Source organism: Aspergillus fijiensis (assembly GCF_003184825.1).
Source record: "Aspergillus fijiensis CBS 313.89 unplaced genomic scaffold BO72scaffold_96, whole genome shotgun sequence".
Lineage (NCBI taxonomy): Eukaryota > Fungi > Ascomycota > Eurotiomycetes > Eurotiales > Aspergillaceae > Aspergillus > Aspergillus fijiensis.
Window position 1 is genome coordinate 752 of NW_024469072.1, and position 25,212 is coordinate 25,963.

A 25,212-nucleotide genomic window follows, 5' to 3' on the forward strand; every position below is an offset into this window, starting at 1 on the left:
TTCTACGGACGCTTTGACAATGAGGATTTTCCTTCTAGCGACTGAGAGGCCAGCCAATGGTCGGTGTAAGTCTATCCCCACGAAATTCGAGATACCATGCGAATGCCATCTAGTTACTACGTATGAGTCTCCCTCTAGACTGGTGACGAGCAACCGTCAACCATAGTGGTGATATTAAACACTTGAACAGCGCCGCTAAGGCTTCTCAAGGGTCAATCTCTGCCGGACCCACTATACCTGGCGCAATGCCAAGGATGGCAAGACGTCAATGTTAAAAGTTTCGAAAGGTGATTGCGCTCAGACATAAGCTTGCGTACGCAGTCGGCGCTCGAGCATACCGATCCACCGACTCACATTCTCAATACATGGAGCACTCAGTGTTGGATCCTGATTCCTGGGTTATCGTAGTTATCACAGTGCGGAGAAACCAGCAAAAGCTCCCTAGTCTAAGAAATATCGGGGGCAAGGGTCATTGAGCGGAGACTAACTACTCCGTAGTCCCAACCGAAATCCACTGACAAATTCACTAGCTCAGGACGGACGCACCCTGAGTCGTTGAGAATATTTCTACTATGTTCAGGAAACGCCAGAATGGTCAGCAAAGTGCAATGGCATAAGTTACAGGATATAGGTAGCCAACTCTTTAGTTGAGTGAGTGTCTGGGAAAAATCCCAGACGAGGGGCTTGTCCAGCCTCCGAGGTCCGATCATTGCCCGACGCAAAAGGGGCTAGCGTCGTTATCATACCGTTGTTATTACTAAAGTGGTAATTTGCGGGACGACCACTTTATCTTTACCCGGACTATACCACTCTGGTACGAGTCGAAACAACCCCATTCGCTCATTTGCTATTCGAGAAGAGTGTCGAAAGATCTCCTCAAATTGTGCCACAATGACGCCACTTTGGATTAATCCTGGACAAACCCCCCGTCGGTTCCGGGTCTCTCGGCAAACTCGGTCAAGGCAGCAACAATCTCGGAGATCCGCAGCAGCAATCATTTGGCGCCAGGATTCTGATGCGATAGGCTGCAATATACTGTACTTAGTGGGTTACGTGCTTTTCGGATGCTTGACAGCAAGATCACCATCGATCAACCTGTTGATTTGATCTGATACCCTCCAGCAGCGGCCGAGCATAAGCGATGAGTGCCGCTGGGGAATTGCTCCCCCGATGAATAATCGGCTGAAGATGAAAGTGGTCTTGGCTTGCAAGTAGTTTTGTCTTTGCATTCGCTGTACCTGTTTGACCAGTTTGAGAAAGGTTTGGCAACCACCCGAGCTCTCTATGTTCCAGGATCTGAGATAAGGGCCGGAGTGTGTTTCGCACTATCTAAAACTGTCCGGCCCTTCGATCTTGACTTTATCAGTCAGTGACAAAGGACACACTACATCTAGCGGTCGGGGCTATGGATCTATACCGGACAATGACCTGTCCTAGGCTCATCAAACCGAGGATATCATCTACACCCTGAATGTCGTTGGCATCAAGAATCCCCCTTCCGACATCCTCAACCGCACATCGGGCGGGGTCAATCGCTGAGAGTACACACCCTCAACATTTTTCTTTACTACTGCTTTGGGCTGTGTTCCTCAGCCTCTCCACGACTTTGGTCACCACGCTTGCATCCCACAGCCCGTCCCGTCGGGGCAGTCGCGGGTCTCGAAGCAGGGAGAGTGCTGTGTCCACCGTGGTGGGATCGGTGCTTTTGAGGCAGACGACGTAGAGACCTGCGATGAGCTGCGTGGTGAAGGTGAATCCGGGTGGAGCATCTTTACTTGGCCGGGAATCTGAAGTGTTGCTTCCCCCCCCCACCGCCTAGGTTGCACTCGTCGAGGAGCATGGACATATCGCTCAGAGCGGCGCTTAGCGCAGAGTCTGTAGCAGCGGATGCTGAAGATGCTCCAGGTGCGCGGGTGCGTGTTCTCTAGTAGACCACCGTGGAACAGCTGTGCTTGTATCCGTAAGAGGAGAACGTGCTGTCTGCCTTTCGGGTCTCTGGGTAGAGGTGTGGCAGTGATGGAGCGGATGAAGGCCCGCAAGGCAGCGTCGAGCGCTCGTCGCTCGTGACGGATCACCGACGGGAGGTTGGCGAGTGGAGTGTGCTTGTGGGGGAGATGCACGAGCAGGTGTCACAGGAGTCGTGCTTCGAGGCTGATCAAGTGTGTTTCGAGGCGGTTGTTGGTGTAGTCGCCCAATACATGCCTAGCCAGTGGTGCTGGCATAGTTTCATGGCTGACGAGCACCAACGGACACGAATCATCGTATATGCTGGCTTGAATGTCCAGTCGCGCCAGCAGAGCCCCCAGATTGGGGAGGATATCCTCCGCCACCCCACACGCGGTCCGCGGCACTTGGTGATGGTTGTTGTCGCGGGATATCTTTCGCCCCCTCCTTGCCCGTTAGCTGGCCGCTGTGGCTGTAGTGGTCCTGGTAGAGGGCACTCAGCGTGACGAGTGCATTGCGGATGATGGGCTGGGCGTGGCAGCGCGGGAGGATGAGGCGCGTCCACAGCGTCGGATCGGAGAAGCTTGGGAGACTCTCGACCGCTTGACAGCAGTAGAAGTGCAGCAGTTGCCGGTCGGCTTGGCTGCCGAGAACTTTGAAGGGGATGCTGTAGCTTGTGCCTGTGATTTGTGGTGTGCAAACTTGATTGTTGATAGATGAATGTTTGAATGCATTCACTCACATGTGACCGGGCCTGGCCGCCTTTCCCGGGCGGCTTTCCCTGGGACTTCCTATCTGGGAAAGAGACTGTTTAGGTCGATGACATTGGCCAATTGCTGTTTATCTTTGCATCCACGGTGAGAGCGAAGCTCTGTGAATGGCTGATCCCTTGAATCTGCAGCAAATCACCGGATGGCTCTTGTCTGCTGACTCAGTCAAATGCCCCGCCCCCGCCTGATTGTCTTGTGCCTTTCTACTTCCCACTCATGTACATTCGAGAACTTGACATTGTCTCTTCTCCCCCATTGCTGCTTCATCGTCCCGAGTTACACTGCTTCTTCAGGTCCATCTCTTTGACAATGTCGTCGTCGAGATCTTCATCGCCCGAACCGGACAAAATGCTCCGACCAGAGAAACGGAGACTCCTCCCTCAAGAGGATGATAGCATAGATCCTGAGGACTACCAGATCCACAAACAGCCATCACGATGGCGGTCTCTTGTCCGGAGAGCTCTCGTCACTCTTTTACTGCTTGTGATGACTATCCTCTCCTTGCTACTCTTCTTCTTCCTTGGCCGCATTATCTCCGGCCATCCACAGGGCCCTGCCGGTGACACAAAGCCTCCCGGAGTACACAATCCAATCAAGAATGTTGTGGTGGTGGTACAGGAGAACCTTTCTTTTGATACTTTTGCCGGGGGACTGACCTATAACGCGGACATTGACGGGCTGATTCGTACACAATACTGCAATCCGGCCAATATCTCTGACCCAGTGTCTCCTCAAGTCTGTGCCAAGCCAACCGCGCAGGACATTGCCCCCGATGACCCCGACCACAGCATCGCCGGAGGCAATCTGCAGATCTATGGCACCTATGATCCGAAACCAGGCACTGACCGTCCCACTATGCAGGGCTTTGTGACAGAACAGGTCCGCGCCTATGGGCTTGACGGGAATCTTGGCCGTGCAGCCGAAGTCATCAACTACTACCCCCCCGACCGCGTCCCCGTCCTGAATGCTCTGGCAGAGAATTTCGTTCTCTTCGATCGCTGGTTTGCTTCCGTCCCCGGTCCGACGAATCCCAATCGTGCGTATCTTACATCGGGCACCTCGCACGGCCATGGGTCTAACGATCCCGACTTCGACACCTCCTCCCTGCCCCAGGTCTCCATCTTCGAGCAGCTGACGGCGGCCAACATCAGCTGGATCAACTACTCGAACACCACGGGGTTTCTGCCGGATGCGCTTTTCTATACCTGGACAAAGATCTCTGGTCATGGGGTGTCGAACGTCAAACCGATCGATCAATTCTACAAGGATGCCAAGGCAGGCACCCTGCCGCAGTTCACCTGGATCAACCCGGAATGCTGCTCGTTCACCTCCTTCCACCCACCATCACCAATTCACCTGGGAGAAGGGTTTTTGAAGAGTCTCTATGAGGCACTGCGAGCATCCCCGCAGTGGAACGAGACCCTCTTCATCCTTACTTTCGACGAACATGGTGGCTTTGCGGACCACGTGCCCCCTCCGGAGAATGTGCCTGCAGGGGACGACCTTCCATACACCGAAGCTGCGCGGGACGGCTCGCAGACGACTTTCCGATTCGATCGGCTCGGTGTACGCGTCCCTACCTTGCTGATCTCGCCGTGGGTGGACAAGGGAGCCGTACAACACGGACCGACAGACCAACCGAATGATTTCACCCACACCTCCATCTTGAAGTATGTGGCGGAGCTATGGGACCTACCCTTGTTGACACCCCGCGTAGCCTGGTCCCCCAGCTTTGGCAGTTTGATTCGGGATTCTCCTCGGTCGGATACGCCCGAAAGGCTACCGGAGCCGTGAGCGTGAGATTTTTGGCGGGACGATTTCTTGGTTTCTTTCCTCCATTGGAAGTAATAAAGCACAAATCTGATTATATCTTGATGCTATGCTGGAGCGAGGCTATGCTATGCTATGCTATAGTATGGTATGGTATCACAGGGTGGCTTGCGCCACTATTAGAGTTGGTATGATGATGATGATTGACTAGAACCCCAGCCACTTCTTCCGCTTGGACTGAACGGAGCGCGACCGCGAGTGCTGAGTGATGGCGGAGTTGCGGGTATTAACCCGGTCGATGTCGTACGGATTGGCCTCGTACTGGCGCTGCGAGTCTTCCTCCGTGGAGAGCGAGCCGCCTCGCTCTAGGTCCAACTCGTGGTCGATAGCCGTCACATCCACCCCATCAGCCACAGCTTCCGCCTCTTCATCCTCCACCTCCACCTCCTTCTCTGGGTGGTGCAGGGTCTTGTCGGCCAGTTTGCGCATGAACGCATCCGACTCGGCCGAATACTTGCACTTCCGTCGGATGCTTGCTCCGTACTTGTAGAAGATGAAGGGGAACGGCAGACACGCCAGCGACAAGAATGCCGGGATACAGGAGGCCCAGTGAATGCCCAGGTTGTTGTACATGTAGGTCGTGAACAAGGGGAAGCCCGCACCGAAGCAGCTGCGGATGATCGAGTTCGCGGCCAATACCGAGGCGGCGTAGATGGTGTACGAGTCGATCAAATACGACATGATGTTCAGGAAGACGAGCACCATCCCGAAGCCGAAGGGCGCGGCGGCGATGATGCACACGATCCAATGCACGGAGGGTCCGTTGGTCCACGCGAACCAGAACAATCCGACGGGGATGGTGATGGCTCCGATCATTGTCGGGGGCAGCCGCGCCTCCGGCGGCGCGAAGCCGTTGTGTTGCTCGTGGATGCGCTTGTACCGTTTGTTGTCGTACATGTTGTAGCCCACCGCCGTCATCATCCCGACCATCACCCCGAGGAACGGCAGGGACCCGATGCCTTCGCTCCAGCCGCGCATCTCCTGGAACACGATGGGGAACGCGTCGAACAGCATGTACAGGGTGCCATAGACGATCGCCATGTACAAGGACAGGAGCAGCACGATCGGTTCGGCGAAGAGCAGCACCCAGGGCCGCAGGAGCGCCGCTCCAAAGGCGTTCGCCACGGAAACGCGGCCGCGCTCCCGGTCCAGCTTGCTGAGGTACACCTTGCCGGTCAGCTTGCACAGCCGATCGGCCCGCGCGCGGAGCAGCAATGGGGCGTAGGTCTCGGGGATCATGAGGCACTGGATGATCCAGATGAGGCCGGAGAAGGCCGCCAGCAGGCCCTGCACCCACTTCCAGCCCGCGCTTTCGCCGAGGAAGCCTCCGATGATGGGTCCGATGGTCGGTCCTATTTGATACTAGTCAGCCTGCTGTCGGCAATGTCGATACCTAGGGAGGGAATCTTACCCAAGAAAGGTGCGCCTGCGAACAAACTCATCGCCAGCCCACGCTCCTCAGCGGGGAAGACATCCGCGATGACGCCGCCGGCATTCGTGAGCGGGGACGATCCGAACGAGCCCGCGAAGAACCGGAGGATGATCAAGGTCCACGAGTTGCGGGATCCGGTCGCCCCGGCGCAGAAGACCGCGAGCCCCAGGTACGAGATGGCGAAGACCAGCTGCCGGCCGATCAGTTCGCTGAGGGGCGCCCACACCAGCGGGCCGACGGCGAACCCCAGCACGAACAGCGACACGCCCAGGGTGGCGACCTCGGTGCCGATGCCGAAGGACTCGATCACCTGGTCGATGCTCCCCGCGTAGGCGGACGAGGCCATCGACACGCCAAACGTGGCGAAGGCGGCGATGATGGTGAAGGTCCACTTGCGGTGCTGCGGGAAGAGCATCGGGTTGCGCGGATCGTCGGGGATCCATTCCACGATGAACGGGTCCTCCTCGGTGCCCTGGCCGCAGTAGGGGTGGTTGATGATTTCCTCGGTGACGGCGCCGTGGTCGACCAGGACGCGCCAGTAGGGGATCCGAGCCGGTCGGGAGGACGCCTTCTCAGTTGATGCGGCCATTGTTCAAGTTTATTTGACTAGGTGAGCGCCAGTGGTTATTTTTGAGTCCGACGGGAGGGTAGCGGCCGCGGCGCTTGGCGCATTGCTTGCTTGGCTTGAAGCCGAAGATGCTTGTTCCTTTTGGCAACGGGCAAAACCAAAAATCGAACCGAGAAAGGCGAGGGCTTTCACGGCCAGGGAAATATTTCCAACTTTATATGAGTTGGGGAATTTACGTGTGGTCTATCGTTACGAGAATTGCAGATCGGATGGTGCTATCAGAAATGAAATTTTCTTCTTGTAAGTGGTTCAACCCCCCATCCTGAGGAATTCTCTGGTTATCTAGCTGGGTTATCGGGATCATTGTGATTTAAGGTCAGACCACGCGTGCAGAAACTGGCCGACTGGAAGCATTGAATCATTGGGTCAGGCACTAAGAGGGGAAGAGGGGGCGGCGGCGAGTCAAGACTGCAGTCGCATTGGCTGCGAGTGACCCGCTGAGGGGCTGGCCCCCATTCCTTCGGCTATCGCTTCGGCAAACCGACGGCCTGGAAAAGGGTGCCAACCGAGGTATCGTCTGCTGCCTGTATTGATTCGAGATTGGGTATGATGTCCGTTTGGCTCGGTATGCCGGATTGGAATTTCTGGAAGACATGTCACTGTAGAGTGGGGATTGATGGATATGTTGTGCTGGAGGTGGAAGCTTAGCTTTATAGTGCTGATTGAAGGTGGTTTGGCTGTTGGTTGGGTCTGGCTGTGACGTCATTGGACTGGTTCTTGGGTTTCGCTCTGCTGCTGTTGGGTTTGCTGGGGGGTGCATTTGCAAATAGTTGGGTATAGATTCGCAGAAAGTATGTATAGACTATTCACTTGCGACATAGACAAAGACTTAACCAAGGTGCTGCCAAACGGCGCTTGTGAAAGCCGCTGGCGGGCTGGCCCTACCTATTTATCGTTCACACCAACCACTATACAACAATGTCAGGCGTAGGGTTGATTTGAGGACACCTCTTTCACCCACAGTTATCATTAACCAGATGCCTTGGGTTCACCCCTGCTGTCGACCCAGGGTGACATAAATATCTCCGTTGATCTTCTTCCTCGCAACTCTCTTCTCTCCACTTCTCTCCTTCAACCAACCATTCCACCAGTCCTCCACTCTTCAGGTCCTTCATCTTTCTATCCCTCCCCTTCCTATATCTCCACTATCAACATGGTGTTCATCCAGCTTGATCCATCGAACTACATATTGGTGAGACATCACACAAGATGTGGTCTGTTCAAGTAGGGACCTAATCCATTTACCATGGATAGGACCATCTTCCTTGAGCAGAGGCGATATCGCTATCGTACATACATATGCAAAGAACTCTTCAATTGTTCTCATCACTTATCGACCTATCTTGACTATACAGATACAGACAAGTGGATCATACATGGTCATGTCCAGCCAGAATCATTTTTCAACCGCATGTATGCCTGTGCATCCTGCGGAGTGGGAATCTCTCAGCCATACGTTCGCGCATGCATCCCTGGCTCCTGTGTCCTGTTCCGAGCAATGTGGGTGAGTAATCGGGAAGAGATAGAAGGGTCCAAGAATCCCATCCACGATGAGCTGACTCAGACAGGTTTGCTGGGCTTTAAGACGCTGGGCTTCGGCTGGCGCGGCCTTTACCGCTCTGCCAGTGGGACTACGAGCGGGGACGCTCGAATTAGTTGGTCATCTTGGATAACATCCACAAGCCCAAGACGTCTGGGTGGCAGTGCTGTGGCGGACAAAGACGCTCATCTTTGTTCAAATCGTCACCACAAAATGTGGGTGCTCAAAGATAAATGACCGAGAAAGAGGCCGGGACCACTTCGAAAACACTACACATCGGACCTGTTATAGCGAACGAGTCCGAGATCTCGGATTTTCCGAACACCGTCGTTGAGATCAACTCACATGCCCTGCAGCCTCGCCCCCCCGGTATTGGATCTATGGAAGACTGTGTGCTAGTATACAACGAATCGAAGATCGCTACTTTCAGAGAACTCTCTGAAAATGGTAAAACACCGGACCGAGTCGCGGACGGCCCAAGCTATGACCAGCTTCGAACTCATAAAGGACAGCCATGAAAGGGAAAGAACCAGTGGACCATGCGCCAGGAACGTCTACCAAGACGAGAAAAGGCAAAAGTGACCACAGCAAAGTCACCTGCCACAGCACCAGCGTCTACTGCTTCAGCTGCTACTGCCCCTGTCACCAAACCTTCGCAACTGGCTGCACGGTCATACGAGTGTAGATCGGGTGAAGGCCCTTGAAAAGAGACGACGACAGGTACCAAACCGCATCGTGGCAGCGCCTTCGGACGCGGGAGTGTCTGTGCAAATGCTCTGGTCGAATGCTTCAGAGTTGGCGTGCTCCCTCGTAGCTCGCTGCGGAGAACTTGAAGAACGTTTCTCCCAGCAAAAGCGCAGCGGATGTACTGATGCACGTTCGCAAGTCTAGTCTGCTAAGTCCCAATTCCACAAGGCTGGAACGTTCACGAACCGGTTTCTGGCTGATCTGGTGAGCCCTACACATTTCGATGGTACGGTGCGTCATGCGTCAACCGAAGCAGATTTCTCAGACCGATGGGAAGAAGCTCGTTCCGTATTGTTCGACGGCCATTGCCGCATCTGCCGCTGAACAGTGCCAGGATCTTGACTTGGATGAGCTGATGGTGCCTGAGCCCGGCCCCCGCAGAGAAAATACGACTGCTGCCCAGATCCAACCTCTGAAAAACTTGTCTATCATGCCGGTATATCAAGCCGTGGAGGATACCATTACTCGTTTTTATTATTTTATAACAGCGATATATAATGCTGGAGTCAGAAATTCTTATTCGTGTATTACTTGTTTGATTATTCTTGACGAAGATGGCAATAACATTAATGAAGCTTTTGAATCTTTTATATCCCAGGTGCTGAAGCTCCGACACTATCGCTTGAACTCAAGACGGTCGCCATGACTTTTTCTTCGGAACCATGAAATGGGATCTCGAGCTTTTGAGCGATGGAATTCGGACCCAGGAGCATATGTCTCGGTTCGCCTGCGGGGACAATACTTCATCATGGTGGAGAAGCAATATGAACCAGTGAAATATATTGGATTGCAGACCGAGGTGTCCTGAACGCGATTCCTGCGCCAATGTCCACATTTTGCGTTCAGACATGAACTGGCGCAGCGAGAACCTTTTGGGAAATCGAATTACGCAGGTCCACGCGGCTGTCATTGATTCCGCTGGCTGGTCGAGCGACGGCAATGTCCAACGCTAGAGGAACCTCTCTAGCAGGCTGTCGCATCTCCATCTTGGGTCTTACGTCTTGTACAGAATAGCGATGAAAGCTTCCAGCGCGTTTGCTCGGTTGATATAGGCATGGGCTAGGTCGGTCTCGGAAATTCTGGCCTTTGTTCGCTAGCTGCTGTGAAGGGTTTTTCTTGATTTGCCGATTGGGCTGTTTGCCCGGTGTGTTCAAAGCTGCACTTGCTGCATTTCACCTCGTGGAATGCTCAACCGCCACACCTAAGCGGAAAAGGAAAACTACTTTTGACATATTCCTTCTCAGCTTGCCGGTCGCGACACGAAACCTCCATTCAGCGTGTGCCCGGCTCTGTGCAACTACTTTCAGGACAGAAAACGGCACTGCTGGGATGCCAAGGTATCACAGCGACAAAAGAAGATCCGGGTTGGGGTCCGGAGGTTGCACACCCCGTGCCAGTACTAAGATTCTTTACAGATGGTGGGTTGCTGCTATCACTATCGAACTGTGCCTGTCTGCGCAGATTGCTGCTACACTTAATCTGGCGTACTACCTTCTCCAGCGGTACTACAAAGGTCCTGGAGTAAAGACATCAACTACAAGCATGACTGCAAGGAACTGTATTGTTTCTCGGGCCCTCGGACTCAGAGAACGATTGCCGAGGAAATGCTAATAGATAAACTATCAAAGTGCTGAAAAAGTACTTGTTCAAGGACATGAAAGACCCTGGTGCCCTTGAGCTGACCTGAACCTCCAGATCGCTAGGAGGGTGTGCCTTGCGTGCGACCCCTTAAGAGCAGTCACAGGATGCAGTCTATTGCCGAAAGGCTATCTGAGACTAACCATCTCGGATACACCCAGGTAACCTCCAGCGTACTTAGTTTCGATGAGCTTGCTTCTTCTTGACAGCTGCTACTCCCATGTAGCAGTGTGGGCTCTAGTGGTGCTGTGATCTGGCTGGGTTAATATCCCAACTTCAAACTGCGTGATGGACCGAATCAAACCACAAAACGATGGCTAAGCACCCTTGGAATATTGGGTACTGGCGATTATCCTCGGGCTCTTTCTGAGCAGATTATCCAACGCTCCGACAGACCTGGTACCCGGGGATCAAGACAAACCCGTATGCATGTCAAGAAGTCGCTCGATGTACGATCAATCGTCGGACACAACAGCCGGTGGCTCTAGTGTATGAGACAGACCCCCTCAGCCACCCGGGCGAAAACGGCCTTATGATCGAACAAGCAAGCATGCAATGCGTCTTTTCTGGTTGATGGCAGTTGCGGCCTTCCTAGGAAATCTGTGTCATCTCTCTCTCCGATGGCAGCGGTTGAATGTTAGATCTGCTGCTACTGCTGCCGTGACAGCAGCAGCAGCCGAGATTGAAGGAGGAAAGTGGTTGGCGTCTTTTCTTTTCCCTGCTCCCGTCCGACTTCTTTCCTGATCCCTTCCTCCTCCACTTCAACCACCCACATCTACCATTTGCCTCAACAGCGCACTGAGTCCGAAGCTCTGCGTATCTGTATACAATCAACGCTGGATCTGCCATGCACCTTCAAGACCTCATGTAACTCATGCCTTTTGCGCCCAAACACTGGGGTAGCGTTCCCCAGCCGTTCTCGAGGAGGTTCGGTGGTTGTTCCATGGCTTTGACCTAGATGAGTCGGAGGCACATGTAGAGGCTGCACGACGCTCCTTCCAGTTTGCGGTTGCGTGCTCAGCTCCGTGAGGGAATCCTCGTGACTCAACTTAGGGCACAACGGTGCTGCAATAAGGACCGCAATACATGGCAGATCCATTCCGCATCCAGGTGTTCGTGATATGCATCTCCACGTTTCTCGAAGAGGTGCGACAACTGCTCACAATTACTTGCCTGTGATCCGATTGCGCTACATCCTTGTCTAATGCCGACGGATTATTGCCCTGCATGTTAAAGCAACTGAAGAGGCCATATTTTGTTTTCGTCCTAGAGGAGGAAGGGGACATGCCCAGGGTCTCTATACCATTTGTCGGTCGCGGGAGTTATCTTCATACTACCAAAAGCTTCGAGGGAAAGAAAGCTTGCTCTGACCAGATCACTCTCGTATGCTCGGGCTGGTCGGAAAGTACTTTTACCCGAAGAAATCGGAGAAGCATGGCTGTGTTGCGGTGCATGGGGGATGGAGGTATCAATACGCATGCGACACGCATGACAGCCCAGCGCCAGACCCCAGAGGCAATGTGGGCTATCTTGGCTAATATGTTGGAAGAAAAATCTTTGCCGCGCGATTGAAAAGATTGAACAGGCAATCTTCGCAGTGGGTCGTACTGTATTCGGTGATTCTAAAATCGAGGACGTGATCCTCGCTTTGGTGCGGGCCGTGGCCGCGGGCGAGGCGGACGAGGCGGAGCGTCTCCCACTTCTTCCGGGACAAGTACGTCAATCCGGCCTTTCCAACAATGGATGGACAGGAAGCTTGACATGAGGCAGTATCTAGGGCCGTATCATTCAAATCAGCAATTTGTTGATTGGGCATCCGACAATGGACCTTATCCCAAGGCGTACAGGCGGCGTGCCTCACCTCGCATGGAAAGAGATCAGCCTGCGACTGGAGATCTGTATCAGTCGGATGCAGACACTCAACGGGGTTGAATCATACTATCGAGCATTTGTCGCCAGCAGAATTGACTCCTCACTGCGGCACGATGCTGCCGTGGCTTTGGCCCCAGTCAAATGGCTGTGCCAGTGAGGACTTTTGAGCCTCGGTGATAAGACGCTTCCCCTCCATCACTTCTACAACTGGGAGCGCTGGTATGCATTGGTCTGGGGGTGGTTGAAGAGCTCATTAATTACGACACGTGCTCGAGGAATATCTGAGTCAATCTTCAGACCTTGAACATACCGACGAAACTTTCAGTGCGGTTACGAAATTGTCCACAAAAGAGGCGGCCTTGGAACGCAAACCGACATTGTCGGATTCCTTACACTGAAACTATCGCGGTTTGTAAAGCTGTCACAGCCCATCAGCGCGTGCCGACGTTCGTGCGCGGACGCGGCAGCCTTCGGTTGCAAGATCGAACGCAAGTTCCTGTCAGAAAGATCTTTTCCAATATGAGGCCGACGGAGCTACTTAAGCGCGTGATCAGGGAGTTAGAGTGTCCTTGTTGCCGATCCAATCATATCGACAAGCACGGCGAGCAGTAAATCATTTGTCTACGGTCGAACCCCTTGACATTGCTGGTGGAAAAACCCCCAAGCGCATTGCAGACGATCAAGTTGATTATTCGGCTCCCAAAACTCGGTGATTCTGAATAATCGTGTGGAATCTGATATGGTGTCGAGGTTATATACAAGCATGGACCAACCTTCCAGAAGGTCACTCGGCAGACAGGGGACCGGAACCCTAACAAGCCCCTGCTCTCAACGACCAGGGAAATCGCCTCCACTACCGGGAAGGGTGCTCAAGTGACCGAGGGTGTGCGAGAGGCCCAATGGGTCAGGACCGCCTTCATACACGATGCTGCGACTGCAGCGCTATAGCCTTGCCACAGCTTATTCTTGTGACTGTCAGCATAGTCGCACACTCCCTTGATGACGACAGTCGGAAATGCATCCCAAGCCCCCGCCGCTTCCATCTCAAACCCGATCACTTGATATTGCTCAACAAACCGATCGCGATCCTGCGCAGATTTCATTACGCCATCACCACACGCTACACGACCAAAGTGCACCACTGGACGTGACGAATCAAGGTTAGCCAGACGAGACCTACTCACCACGCGATTCACCTCACACCCCAGGTTGTCACACGATGTGTCTAGGGCATATTGGCAAACTGTCCCGTCGGTGACGTTGCATGTTTCACATGCGCTTTTGGCACGACATTGATGTTGGTAAATGGATTCATACAGATGATCCCGATGGGCACCTGGGTAGGCGAGACTTTCGCCCGTCGCTGAGCGAAGGAGCGTTTTTAGTGTGGTCATCGTTTCATCATTTATGCGATCATAATAGTAGCTGGTTTCATTTAACATGCGCAAGAAAGAGCGCAGACGGTCCGCCGGTCGTCCGAAATTATCTTCAGGGTCATTCTTCGGAACGAAGCCGTTGGCGTAATAGCGGCCGAAGTCGATCTGCTTCAGTCCGGTACTGATTATCACGTCGCCCAACACAATCTCCTTCTTTGCCCGAGAATTGTAGGGTGCACCACCGCACACTCCGACCACCAGGCAAAGGCCCACCTTTCGGAAGGTCGACTTGAGGCGCATGGTACTGTTGGCCGAATTGAGCTTTCCCATTCCGGGGAGGTGGACGATGACAACGGAAGTTTTCCCAATGCGGCCGGTTGTATATGCATTGGCATCCTTACGAGCTGCCTCAGGCAAGCTCTCATAAATCTCATCCATGACGCCGATGACTGCATTTGATTCCAGACCCAATGCGCAGATGATGGCCACGGTATAGGTATCTGGGTCCATCTGGGAAGATAGCTCGTCATCGGACTCAGGGCAAGGACTCCAGCTTCGGGATGGTCTGCATTGATCTGCGGTGTATCGCCTTTTGACAGGGTACGACTGAATTGAACCATTGGGATGCGAGCGTTTCCCACCGTTCAGAAGTCGCTTCTGATGGGCTAGGCTTATGGCCCGTTGATCTTTGCTCTTGCTCAAGGACAAAAGAAGATTATCTATCTCTTCGATATCTGCGTTGAACTCTTCTGCTAACTGATCCTCGATAGGTGACACGACCTGGTCATATAATAATCGACAGAGATGTTCTGGGCTGGCTTTTTCGGAGTCCCAAACATCCCAGTTCACACAGGCTCCAATTGCATTGCGGTATCTGGTACTCATATCCCATTCGGACTGCTCCCATAATCGCTGCGCGGTGAAAAGGTCGGTATTGGGATCCTCTGTCCCGTCGAGAGGCATATCCGCTGTATCACGCAACTCGCTGATATGCTTACCGAACCATAACTCAAGCAGGATGATTCCGAGAGAGAGAACAAACGGACTCGAATGAGCCAGGTCCTGCCAATCATGCGTCTCTTCAGCTCTGTCCTCTTTCTGTGCCGGCCGAGCGGCAATCAATGGCCGAGGAACGACTTGACCCTGGTCTGTTTGCATGAAGATGACACGCGTCGAGGTTAAAGTCGTCGGCAACCAACGAGTCTCGTAGAGCTGTAAAGCGGAATGAGCAAGAACCACAGCGAGAATCCGGCGCAGCTTTAGCGGCAACGGTGGTGTCATCCGTAGGACTTCGTCAAGTGTCAACGCTTGATCGTATGTAAACGCCGAGGCTCGCTCACGGGGAGGTGGTCTCTTGACCATTCTGGCGCCCTCAATACCCAGGTTGAGAATCGACATATTGCTTGCTGGAAGGGCAAGACATATTGACTCAATCGCGATGTCGCGCGACGGAGGCCCATTGGAAGCCGCATTGAGTGTGAATCTGATGGCAATTTGCTCTTTAGGGCTCAGGTCCAGATCACGCTGGCAGGAAGACACAGAAGTGCTCATACTTGAATCCGGAAGAGTCACGTTGACGATTCCCTCGAACCACTTGTAGGAGGAGGCGGAGGCCTTGGTAAAAAGCATTTTGAAATTGAGCTGGACGCGCGAAGGTTCCGGATGGGAATGAGTTTGAAGGTAAAGCATTGAGCCACGACAGGAGTTGCATTGGCACTGCCCCTTGGCTGAAACACATTCATACAGGAGTCTTGCAAAAGCTCGGGTCTTTTCGAAGGACGGTTGCTTCTTATGACGTTTTGAGGGCGGCACGGGTGTCTCATCGCTACAAAGACGATCCAATTCGCGAGCGCATTGACTAAATTTGCTCACTGTGGCGTACTGATCCCCCTCGGCAGAACACAATTCGAAATCGGCACAGGAGATGGTGCCAGCCCGGATGCCTTCGAGTAAAGGATAGAACGAGTTGGCCTAGTCACGTTTGCTCAGTAAAGACCTCGTCGATATCCGAACTGCCCGACCATTACCTCGGTAGAAGTTCGGTCCTGTCGTAATATGCTCTCGAGAATCCCCAGCATCTCCGTTATTTGTTCCACGCAAGCATTCCTCATTTCTGTCGCTGATTCGGGAGAGAGAGATGCAGCAATGGTGGGTTGTCGTAGGCCCAGGAGAATGAGATCGGCCTCGAATAAAACGTAGGGAATGCGTTTGTCTGCATTGTCGCGGTATTGCGTGACCCGTTGGCTGGCGATGGAAGCAAAGTGGGGTAAAACAGCTTGGAATAGCAAGAACAGTTCACCAGGAGGTTGATCCACGCTCCCTGATGCGAAAGCCATCAGGTCAGATATAAGGATCCAAATAATCTTGCCATGAGTGACACGGTGGGATGGTGAGTGGTGACTCCAGCTCGATCTCGGCTCAGCCTCACTGACTAGTGCTGATGCCACGTGACAGCCCACGTTTTTCTTTCCCCTCCTGCCCCATCTTAGTCAATTCAAACTCCTGTCTGGAGGATTCCAGATCTGCAGCCCGGCCATGGAAGACCCTGAAGACCCCGAAAAGCGTCAGATTACGGTGCTGGCTCAAGACGCGGTCATCGCTCTGGAAAAGTGCCTCCAAGTCTCGGGATCTTTCTCCCACTTGGCTGAAGCTCAGCTCGCGCGCTTTAACCTGTGGGCTACCAATATAGGTGTTTTCGCTAGGTATAAAGCATCCTTGGAGTATCGTCTGAGGGACAGCCCAGACGTACAGAGAATCATCATCAACCTGCTCGAGATTCTGGCGCTATATGCCGGTCAGGGTGTGTAATCAAGCGATAACCTCGCTACAATGTCCTGCTTCCCCCACTTGACCAGCGCTGCAAGCTGATATGTGTACAGCTCTTCGCACCGAGGTGGAAGTATCTAGTCCCAACAACAATGATGAAGCAAGTCGCTCAGAGGTATCGAATCAGTGTGAGACCACAACGCCTTGCTATCCAGGTTTTCAGATCCAACCTCTAAAAAACTTGTCCATCGTGCCGGCATATCAAGCCGTGGAGGACACCATCACTCGTCTTCATCACCTTTCAACAGCGATACGCAATGCTGGAGTTAGAAATCCTTATTCGCGTATTACTCGTTTGATTATCCTTGACGAAGATGGTAATAACATCAACCAAGCCTTTGAATCTTTCATATCCCAGGTGCTGAAGCTCCGACACTCTCGCTTGTCGGAAGCATTGCGATCTCGGCTTGCGGATGCTATTTGCTTTCGACGACGTCGGTTTCTGTACAACAAGCCGTTGGCAAAGAAGTATCAAGGTGGCTTCGTCGCCCCGGTTCTGCCAAGTGGCCGGGGGGTCCACCATATACCGACCCCACCAGCCAGCCGGAAGCGACCCTCAATACCAGATGCTCCGCTCCCTTCGCCAGCACGAGCCCCTACGACTCGAACGGCGTCTACCTTTTATCCTCAACGGTTTCAGTACCCACGCTCATCGGAACCGTCTGTGGTGTCTACAGCAACACCGAGTTCTCACATTCCACGAATGAACGAACACATTCCCAAGCCCCCATCAGTAGCTTCCGGACAGAAAGAGGCGCAATGCCCATACTGTCCTTTTGTCATCAACATCAAGTATCTGACTGGCACTCGATGGATGTAAGTGAACATGATTCACAAGCCTTCATACGCTGAACTTTGGTAGAAAGCACTTTCAGGATGACCTGGAGCCGTACATCTGTCTCTTCGAAGACTGTACGAGCCCTCGTGAGCTGTTCTCCTCCGCTGAGCAATGGCTGGCGCACCTGAAAGCCCATCCAGCACCATCGACGGAATGGATCTGTTCAATGCGCCATGCATCGTCAGATCGGACAGTAATGAAGAGTGCCGAGGAGTTTGCGAATCATGTTAGAGACATGCATTCTGGACGGTTAACTGATATGCAAATCAAGAAACTTCAGATCCGAGCCGCACGACCTGGTCCAATGTTTCCCAGTTGTCCATTTTGTGACTGGTTAGAGCATCCAGATCCCGAAAAGCCAAAAGTCTCTGGTGGACCGACACCTATGGAGGAACACATTGCTGACCACCTGTTCGACTTGGCCCTTTTGTCGCTTCCGCCGATACAGAATAACGCGAACAGCGACGAAGAAGTAAGGGACAGTCTGGCGAATATATCGATCGTTAGTGGCAACCGCCACAGTGCGCTGTCGCAGAATTTATCAGGCCTTGAATTTAGCAGCTACCGGAGCCCCTCACCCGCTAATGAAGCTATGTATACATCTAGACATAGTCACATCTCTCCTGTTCCCAGTGTTGATGCTCTCGACTATCAACCTGATTCGCCTCCTCCCCGGAATAGTTCGTCTCCCTTTGACCAGAGTCCGAGACCTCTTCCCACAAGCGACGATCCAAATTCTCAAAATCCTTCCAAGTGCAGGTGGCATGATTGCTCTTACTCCTGCACATGGGGCTCTCAGGGTACCCTGCTCAAACACATAAAAGACGAGCATGTCGCACACCTTGGAATCCGCTGTCCGCTAGAAAGATGTAGTACATCATACAGTCTGCAGGAAGATCTGATGCACCATATCAAGGTCACCCACGGTGGGCTAGTTGTGGATAACGCCGAAGTCGATCCGTTTGATGTTTTCGAGGAGCTGGAACAGAAAGCTCTGCAAACATCGGGGCAACCGCTCTTATGCAGATGGGATGATTGTCCACAGCGCGAACCTTTCTTTTCATCGCAGTCCTTGCTTTTCCACATCGACCGCGACCACGTCGTGCCCGAGAATGGTGACTACTCTGGGAGCATTCGTAATTTGGAACCGTTTGTGATGTCCGCCCCCAGAAACCCCAAGAAAGGTTACGCCGTCTTCAATGACCATTACGAAATCGAGCTCCCAGGCACTGAAAATTTGATGGAAGAATTGCCGGGGCAGGAGTCGGAAATGATCAAATGCATCTGCGGTCTCAGCCACGATGACGGTCAGACAATATACTGCGAAAAGTGCAATACATGGCAACACATCGTGTGCTACTACGGCGATAATCAAATCCCGGACGAGCATATGTGCGGAGACTGCCAGCCCCGTCCTCTCAATGCCCAGCGCGCACGAGCTCTGCAAGAAGCTCAACTCGAGGCGGCATCAACAGCAACCCGGCATGAAGAAAAGGAGAATCGAAAGGCACGAAAGCGCCGCAGGAGAAAAGACTGGGATCTTGGTGAAACCGGCAGCGATTCTAGGTCTGCTTCAAGCCCTCTCCCCCGGCGCAATGAGCCTGGTGCCGAAGCGGGTCTATTTCCAAACGAGAGCGCACCGATCCGAAAGCGCAGACGTCAGGTCCCCTCAGCTCCTATGTTGATGTCTACAGACATCTTAGAGAAGGAGTCCCCAAGCAAGAAGCCTCCCCGTAGCGAGCATCAAGAGCTATGAAGCAAGAAGAAGGCTAAGCACAACCAGGCGCTGGAGCGGGGGCGGAAGCATTTCTGGCAAACCGATTACCGCTTCAATGGCTCTCAGTTCATCGGGTGATGATCAAACTCATAATATCTCGATTACAACCAGGGTTCTGACCGTTGCGTGTTAATCACTGCTTGATACGAGATTGGAGCGGGGATGACGATCTGCGACAAATGAGTTTAGGACCGTGCCACCAAGGTACGCGAGGGACCTTGAGGCCGCCGGCTCCGTCGCATAAATGAAAGACGATAGCGAGATCTTCTCACCCTCTCCAAAGTCTGATCGCCGTATTTGCCGTACGCTACATCACCATGCATTGCATGCTAGACAAACTACCATTGGAGCTTCTGGAGCTCATCTGCGACGAGCTCGAAACTCAGGATCTAGCCTCTCTGCTGGGAACATGTCGCCATACATACAACCGAACAATCCATCGCCTGGCCCAACGCTACTCGGAAATTCACCTCGATTTCTCCAAGGGGAGCCTCAGTCAAATCCACGCTATCGCAACTAACGAGATCATGCGACAGCATGTTCAGCGGTTGGTGGTCATGGCTCCCGAACCGTTTCTCGGGCGCAATCTCGAATGGCAGCGCAGCGCCGCGGGCCATATTTTCAACCCCCTCGAAAATCCCACTATCCGACAGTTCCGCAACAATCTGGTCGACAAGCTGGTCAATTGCCGATCGTTTGTAATTTCACCGCTAGGCAACCATCTTGCGCCCGACGAAGACGAAATGGATGTGTCCTATGACCAACACTTCACCCCCGACGACGCCGCGAGCATCCTGCTTGACATTATCGCCGATACTGCTTTGCCCGTGAAGCTATTCTGGTATGGCAGGGGAACGAACTATAGGTCCGAGATCATGAACATTCAGAGACTACCAAAAACGCTCTTCCTCAGTCCAGGCTTTCGTGCCGGATGGGGATCCCTCACGAACCTCCACCTGGAGCACAGACTCACGCCACATAACTATTCCTTCCTTTTCAACATGCTGCTCAGCACGCCGACTCTTCGTAAACTATATCTCAGTCTGACACCTAAAGACTTAGCCATCGAATTCTACTCGCATGTCGCCAAGTCAGAGTCTTTATCCTGCCTGTTGGAACGGATATCGCTCTGCTCTACAGCTATTCGGTCGTCAGATCTCATGCACATCCTCGATCGGTCTCGACATACGTTGAAGCGGTTGATCCTCTCTGACGTTGGAGGCTTGTCGGGGAGTTTACCGCAGTTGCAGGACCAGTTGTCTGGCTTCCCCTGTCTGGGGAAGGTGGACTTAAGAATGTGCCAATGATCAATCATTATGCACGGTACCAAATGAGATACGAATTACGCCTTCTACCTGCCCCACACATCCTTTCGCCACCGTCATACCTGCTGCAGGTGCGGGTTTTACTCTGCGATGTAATATATACCCACCACCAACACCCTGCTCGCACCCAGGACGACGCCACCAGATGGCGTCTTTAACAGGACTGTCTTCTGAATCCTGACGAGCAACACAGCCTTTCCTCACGTGCACGCCTTCCGCAGTCTGGGCAGTCATCAGGACTTGTGTCGGCGTCGGTGGCCTGGGATCGCCGGATCACATAACACCCGAAAGTGAAAAATAACACATAGCTAATTAATATAATTCAAATTGTCTTAGTTTTTTAGCTAGCTTTTATAATATATTCTAGCTTTTAAATATATTCTCCAATAAATATAAGCCCGGCTCGGGCTAAGATATTAAATTGATTATTTTTATACTAATATACAAGCCTTGATGACCCTCGCTACGCTCGGGGCCAGTTCCAGGCCCAGGACAGAAAATAGTATAGACGGCGGTACAAATAAAAGCAGCAGAACAGTCCGTATTTTATTACCTATCAAAAACAAAAATATAGTTAATATATATATATTAATACTTTCACTATTGCTACTATTATTATTATTTTACATATTTGTTATTAAAAAAAAATCTTAAATTAGTAAATTCTGACTTCTATAAATCTTTTTAAATCTATTATATTTTTTTTATTATTATATATATTTTAAATAGTTTTAAACAGCTAATTAAAATACTAAACTGCTTATTTACAGTATAGTAAATAACTATTCTAATAATTAATTAGAACAGCTAATAACCGAAATATATATTATAGCTTAAAGATTCTAATTAAATAGACATAAAATTATAGAATATTTTTTTCTATTTTTTTTATTATCTATAAAACACAGCCGCAGCTACTTTAAAGAGATTTATTATAAATAGTTTTTTTTATTATTATTACTGCCGCTGCTATTGATATTATTAATATTATTATTAATAATACTATCGCTGCTGCTATAATTATATTTCTTTCAAAATTCTAACAGCTGCTGATATTTATACTTAAAAAATTTTAGTAATTGTTTATATAAGGACTGGTAGAATAAAATAGTATGATGAACGAATAACTCTTCGCGAAGTTAAAGATATTAATATATTATTTTAAAATATTATTACTAAACTTTTTAATTTGCGAGGTGCTTGTTTTTAAATAAGAATTATAATCTGTTTGTTTAGTTATTATATAATTAATATCTAAGATATAATATATATAGATTTTTCTTTATAGAAATCATAAAAATTAAAAAAACTAGCTTAATTTTTATAATTATTTTTTTTTTCGCAGAGAATAGATTATTTTTTATAATAATATTATTAAACTCTTTTCTCTATAAACTACTTTACGGAAAATTAGAATAATAAAAAAAATAGCTTTACTATTCTTATTTTATAGTAGAATATTATATTATTTGTTTAATATTTCTGCGATAGTTGCTTCTAGTATATAATTTATTATTTATAGACTATTTTTTATAATAAAATTTAAATAGTTTTTTATTAAATATTTAGACGTCTTCCCGCAGTAATAAAAATTATTTTTTAATAAATATAAATAATTCTTTTAGTAAATATAAACAGCTCTTCTGCAGTTAAAATAATAAATAATATTAATTTTTTTTAATTTATTTTTTTAAATTATTTGAAATACTTTGTAGTTGAGACTAGTAAAACTATTTTTATAAAAATAAAATTTTTTTTTATATAAAAAGACTTTTTTTTTAGATCTTCGGTCTTCTTTTTTTTTATAATTTTTTTTTCTTTTTTTTTTCTTTTATAATAAGTTTTTTTATATAATATTTTTTTTTTAGATACTCCTATAAATTAATATTTATTAATTTTTTTTATAATAATTTTTAAAATATTTTATTAATTTTTCTTGCGGGCTTGGTTTTTGTAAGAACTTAGTTTTATTTTTTTTTTTTATAAAAACTTAATTAATTTTTTTTTATAGTTTATTATTTAAGCTTTATGTCCGCAGGTTTTATTAGTTTATTTTATTTTATTTTTTTTATATTAGTTATTTATAGAATAGATTCAGACTTAGTTAATTATTTATAATATATTTTATTATTTTTATTTTATTATAAAAAAAATATTTTTATTATTACTGCTGCTATTAGATCTACTATTATTAATATTATAAATATATTTATTTTTATTATATTTACTACTATTATATTTATTTTTATTATATTTATTATTATTATTATTATTTTTTTTATATTATTATATATATCCACAGAGAATAGATTTAGTAGTTGATTATAATTAATATTATTATAATTTTTATAGCTTCTATTTTTATAATTTTTAGATTTTTTTTATTTTTAATAAATATATTTAAAATTATTTAAAATTAATCTACACCCTGCGAGCAGGCTGATAATAATAAATAAAATATTTTATAATTTATTAAGCTATTTATTATAATCTGATTTTTAGATTATAATATAATAATATCTGCTATAATATTAGATTTTTTTTAAATAAAATTATAGTTTTTATTTAATTATAAATAGATTTAAATCTGCAAGTTTATTATATAATTAATATTATATATTAAATAATTAGATTTAAAATAGCTGATTGTTCAGATCTAGTTTTATAAGAATATTTTTATATTATAAATTAATTAATAGTTATTATTTAATTAAATATATAAATATTATTATAATTTTTTTCTAAAAGAGTTTTCTATAATTATATTAATAAAAAAATTAGCTAATAATATAATAACTATTTATATATAAATAATAAGTATTATTTTTTTATAAAATAGAATTATATTTTTATATATTCCGGCTGCTGTATATTGCAAATATATATTATAATTTATATAAAAATTATAAAATATATAATTATAAATAGTTTATAATTTATATTTAGTCTAGTTTTTTTTTAGTTTTTTAATTAAGTTTTTTATATCTTTATAAAATAAATTTTTTATAAATCTATAAATAATATAAATTTATAGTAGATTTTTAAGTATTTTTTTTATTATAGTATTTTTTTTATTTTATTAGAATTTTTATAGTTTCTTTACAGCGTCGCGAATCTAGTAATATTTTTAAATAATATTTATAATTATTTAGATTTTTATTTTTTTATAAGAAATATTTTTGTAAGTTTATTTTTTTATTATATAATATTTATAAAATGAAAATATATAAAAAATATTATAAATCTAAAAATTTATAAATAATTTTAGTTTATAAATTTATTTATTTATTTTTTAATTATATAAAATAATCTGCGATAGTATTAATCTAATTTTTTATTTAATTTTCTTTATAGTAAGTTTTTTATAAATATTTAAATTTTTTAATTTATTATAAAAATAATAGTCTTACAGTTTTTATTATAAAAGTTTTTTTAATATTTATAAACTAGTTTAAGATTTATAATTATTTTTTTTCTTATTTTTTTAATTTTTTAAAAATATTACTTTAGTTTTTTTATAAGATTATTTAGTATTTATAAATCTAGGACTATTATTTATAGATATTATATAATTATTATAAAAAAAAATATTTAGTTAATACTTATAAAGAATTATTATAAATAAATTTTATAAATAATAATATTTTTTTTAATTATTTTATTTAAAATTAATATAATTTTATAGATATTATTTTAGTATACTATTTATTTTTTCTATTTAACTATTTATTTATAAATAGTAGATTATATTTAAGTTTTATTAAATTATAAAAATATAAATAAAGTCTAATTAGAAGCTTTTTATAAAAATTAATTTATAGTTTATAATTATTTTTTTAGATATTTTATATAGTCGGAAAATCTTTTTAAAAAAGATTATTATAAGTTTTTTTTCTAATAAAATTTTATAAATAAAAATAAAATAAGCTATTTTATTAAATTAAGTTATTATAATTATAATATTATTATAAATCTTCTGTAAGTTTTTATTTTTATAAATATTTATAAATAAATCTATAATAAAATTTATAATTATTTTTTTCTAAAATCTTGCGGTAGATAATAGTAGGTTTAATAATTTTTATTATTTTATATAAATTATTTGTTTATTTTAATATATTTTATATATATAATAGTAGTTTTATATAAATTTAGCTAGTTCTAACTATTAAAATTTTTATAAAATTAATTTTTAGATTCTTATTTTTATAAAATATTTAATAATAAAATTATTATCTAGTTTTACGAGGATTTTTAGTCTTATCTAATAACTATTTAAAATATATAACTTTTTTATAAAATAAAATAGTTTTTAATTAATATTTTATTATAAATAATTTTTTTTCTGCGGGTGTTTTTTTTTATAAAAAAAACTACTCCCGCAGTTTTTATTCTATTTTATTTAGAATATTTTTTTTATAAGATTATTTTTTTATAATAGTTAGAATAATTTTTATATAAGATTAATAGATAGATTTTTATAGTATATATTTTTTTTATAATTATTTTTATTATTTTTGTATAAGATTTTAGCTAATTTAGATTTTTTGTAATATTTTTTATAAGTAGTATTCTAATTTTTATAAAAATAGCTGCGTTTTTTTTAAATTTAAAAAATTATTTAGTTATTATAATATTATTTTTTTAAATTTCTTGTAGTTCTTTTTTA

General features: G+C 46.2%; 6 protein-coding genes across 6 annotated transcripts; 3 read left to right on the forward strand and 3 right to left on the reverse strand.

The window, feature by feature from the left end:
* Positions 1-2,415: 2,415 nt before the first annotated feature.
* Positions 2,416-2,616, reverse strand: BO72DRAFT_350349 (uncharacterized protein; the record flags this gene model as incomplete). The annotated part of the gene is made up of 1 exon (XM_040940691.1): positions 2,416-2,616. A coding segment is annotated over one exon (201 nt), but the record flags the coding sequence as incomplete, so codon positions are not given.
* A 584-nt stretch (positions 2,617-3,200) lies between these two features.
* Positions 3,201-4,508, forward strand: BO72DRAFT_391678 (putative phosphatidylglycerol specific phospholipase; the record flags this gene model as incomplete). The annotated part of the gene is made up of 1 exon (XM_040941866.1): positions 3,201-4,508. One exon carries the CDS (start codon positions 3,201-3,203, stop codon positions 4,506-4,508), a length of 1,308 nt encoding a protein of 435 aa, XP_040795586.1.
* Positions 4,509-4,588: 80 nt separating this feature from the next.
* Positions 4,589-6,827, reverse strand: BO72DRAFT_453567 (MFS transporter). The gene is made up of 2 exons (XM_040946013.1): positions 5,956-6,827; positions 4,589-5,896 (listed from the first exon to the last, which is right to left on the reverse strand). The coding sequence occupies exons 1-2, from the start codon at positions 6,563-6,565 to the stop codon at positions 4,692-4,694; spliced, it is 1,815 nt and encodes a 604-aa protein (XP_040795587.1). The 5' UTR covers positions 6,566-6,827; the 3' UTR covers positions 4,589-4,691.
* Positions 6,828-13,270: 6,443 nt separating this feature from the next.
* BO72DRAFT_391685 (5'-methylthioadenosine/S-adenosylhomocysteine nucleosidase family protein) lies at positions 13,271-14,287 on the reverse strand (the record flags this gene model as incomplete). Its single annotated transcript, XM_040941867.1, has 1 exon — positions 13,271-14,287. The coding sequence occupies one exon, from the start codon at positions 14,285-14,287 to the stop codon at positions 13,271-13,273; it is 1,017 nt and encodes a 338-aa protein (XP_040795588.1).
* A 1,859-nt stretch (positions 14,288-16,146) lies between these two features.
* Positions 16,147-19,197, forward strand: BO72DRAFT_463702 (uncharacterized protein; the record flags this gene model as incomplete). Its single annotated transcript, XM_040946604.1, has 4 exons — positions 16,147-16,166; positions 16,267-16,577; positions 16,657-17,419; positions 17,466-19,197. The coding sequence occupies 4 exons, from the start codon at positions 16,147-16,149 to the stop codon at positions 19,195-19,197; spliced, it is 2,826 nt and encodes a 941-aa protein (XP_040795589.1).
* Positions 19,198-19,330: 133 nt separating this feature from the next.
* Positions 19,331-20,611, forward strand: BO72DRAFT_313620 (uncharacterized protein). The gene has a single exon (XM_040940528.1). The coding sequence runs from the start codon at positions 19,536-19,538 to the stop codon at positions 20,523-20,525; it is 990 nt and encodes a 329-aa protein (XP_040795590.1). The 5' UTR covers positions 19,331-19,535; the 3' UTR covers positions 20,526-20,611.
* The last annotated feature ends 4,601 nt before the right edge of the window (positions 20,612-25,212 follow it).

Coding starts and splice junctions, on each gene's coding strand:
- BO72DRAFT_453567 (XM_040946013.1), bottom strand. CDS start 6,565: ATGGCCGCATCAACTGAGAAGGCGTCCTCCCGACCGGCTCGGATCCCC. Junction 5,897..5,955: donor CGCAGGCGCACCTTTCTTGG/GTAAGATTCCCT, acceptor AGTATCAAATAG/GACCGACCATCGGACCCATC.
- BO72DRAFT_313620 (XM_040940528.1), top strand. CDS start 19,536: ATGCATTGCATGCTAGACAAACTACCATTGGAGCTTCTGGAGCTCATC.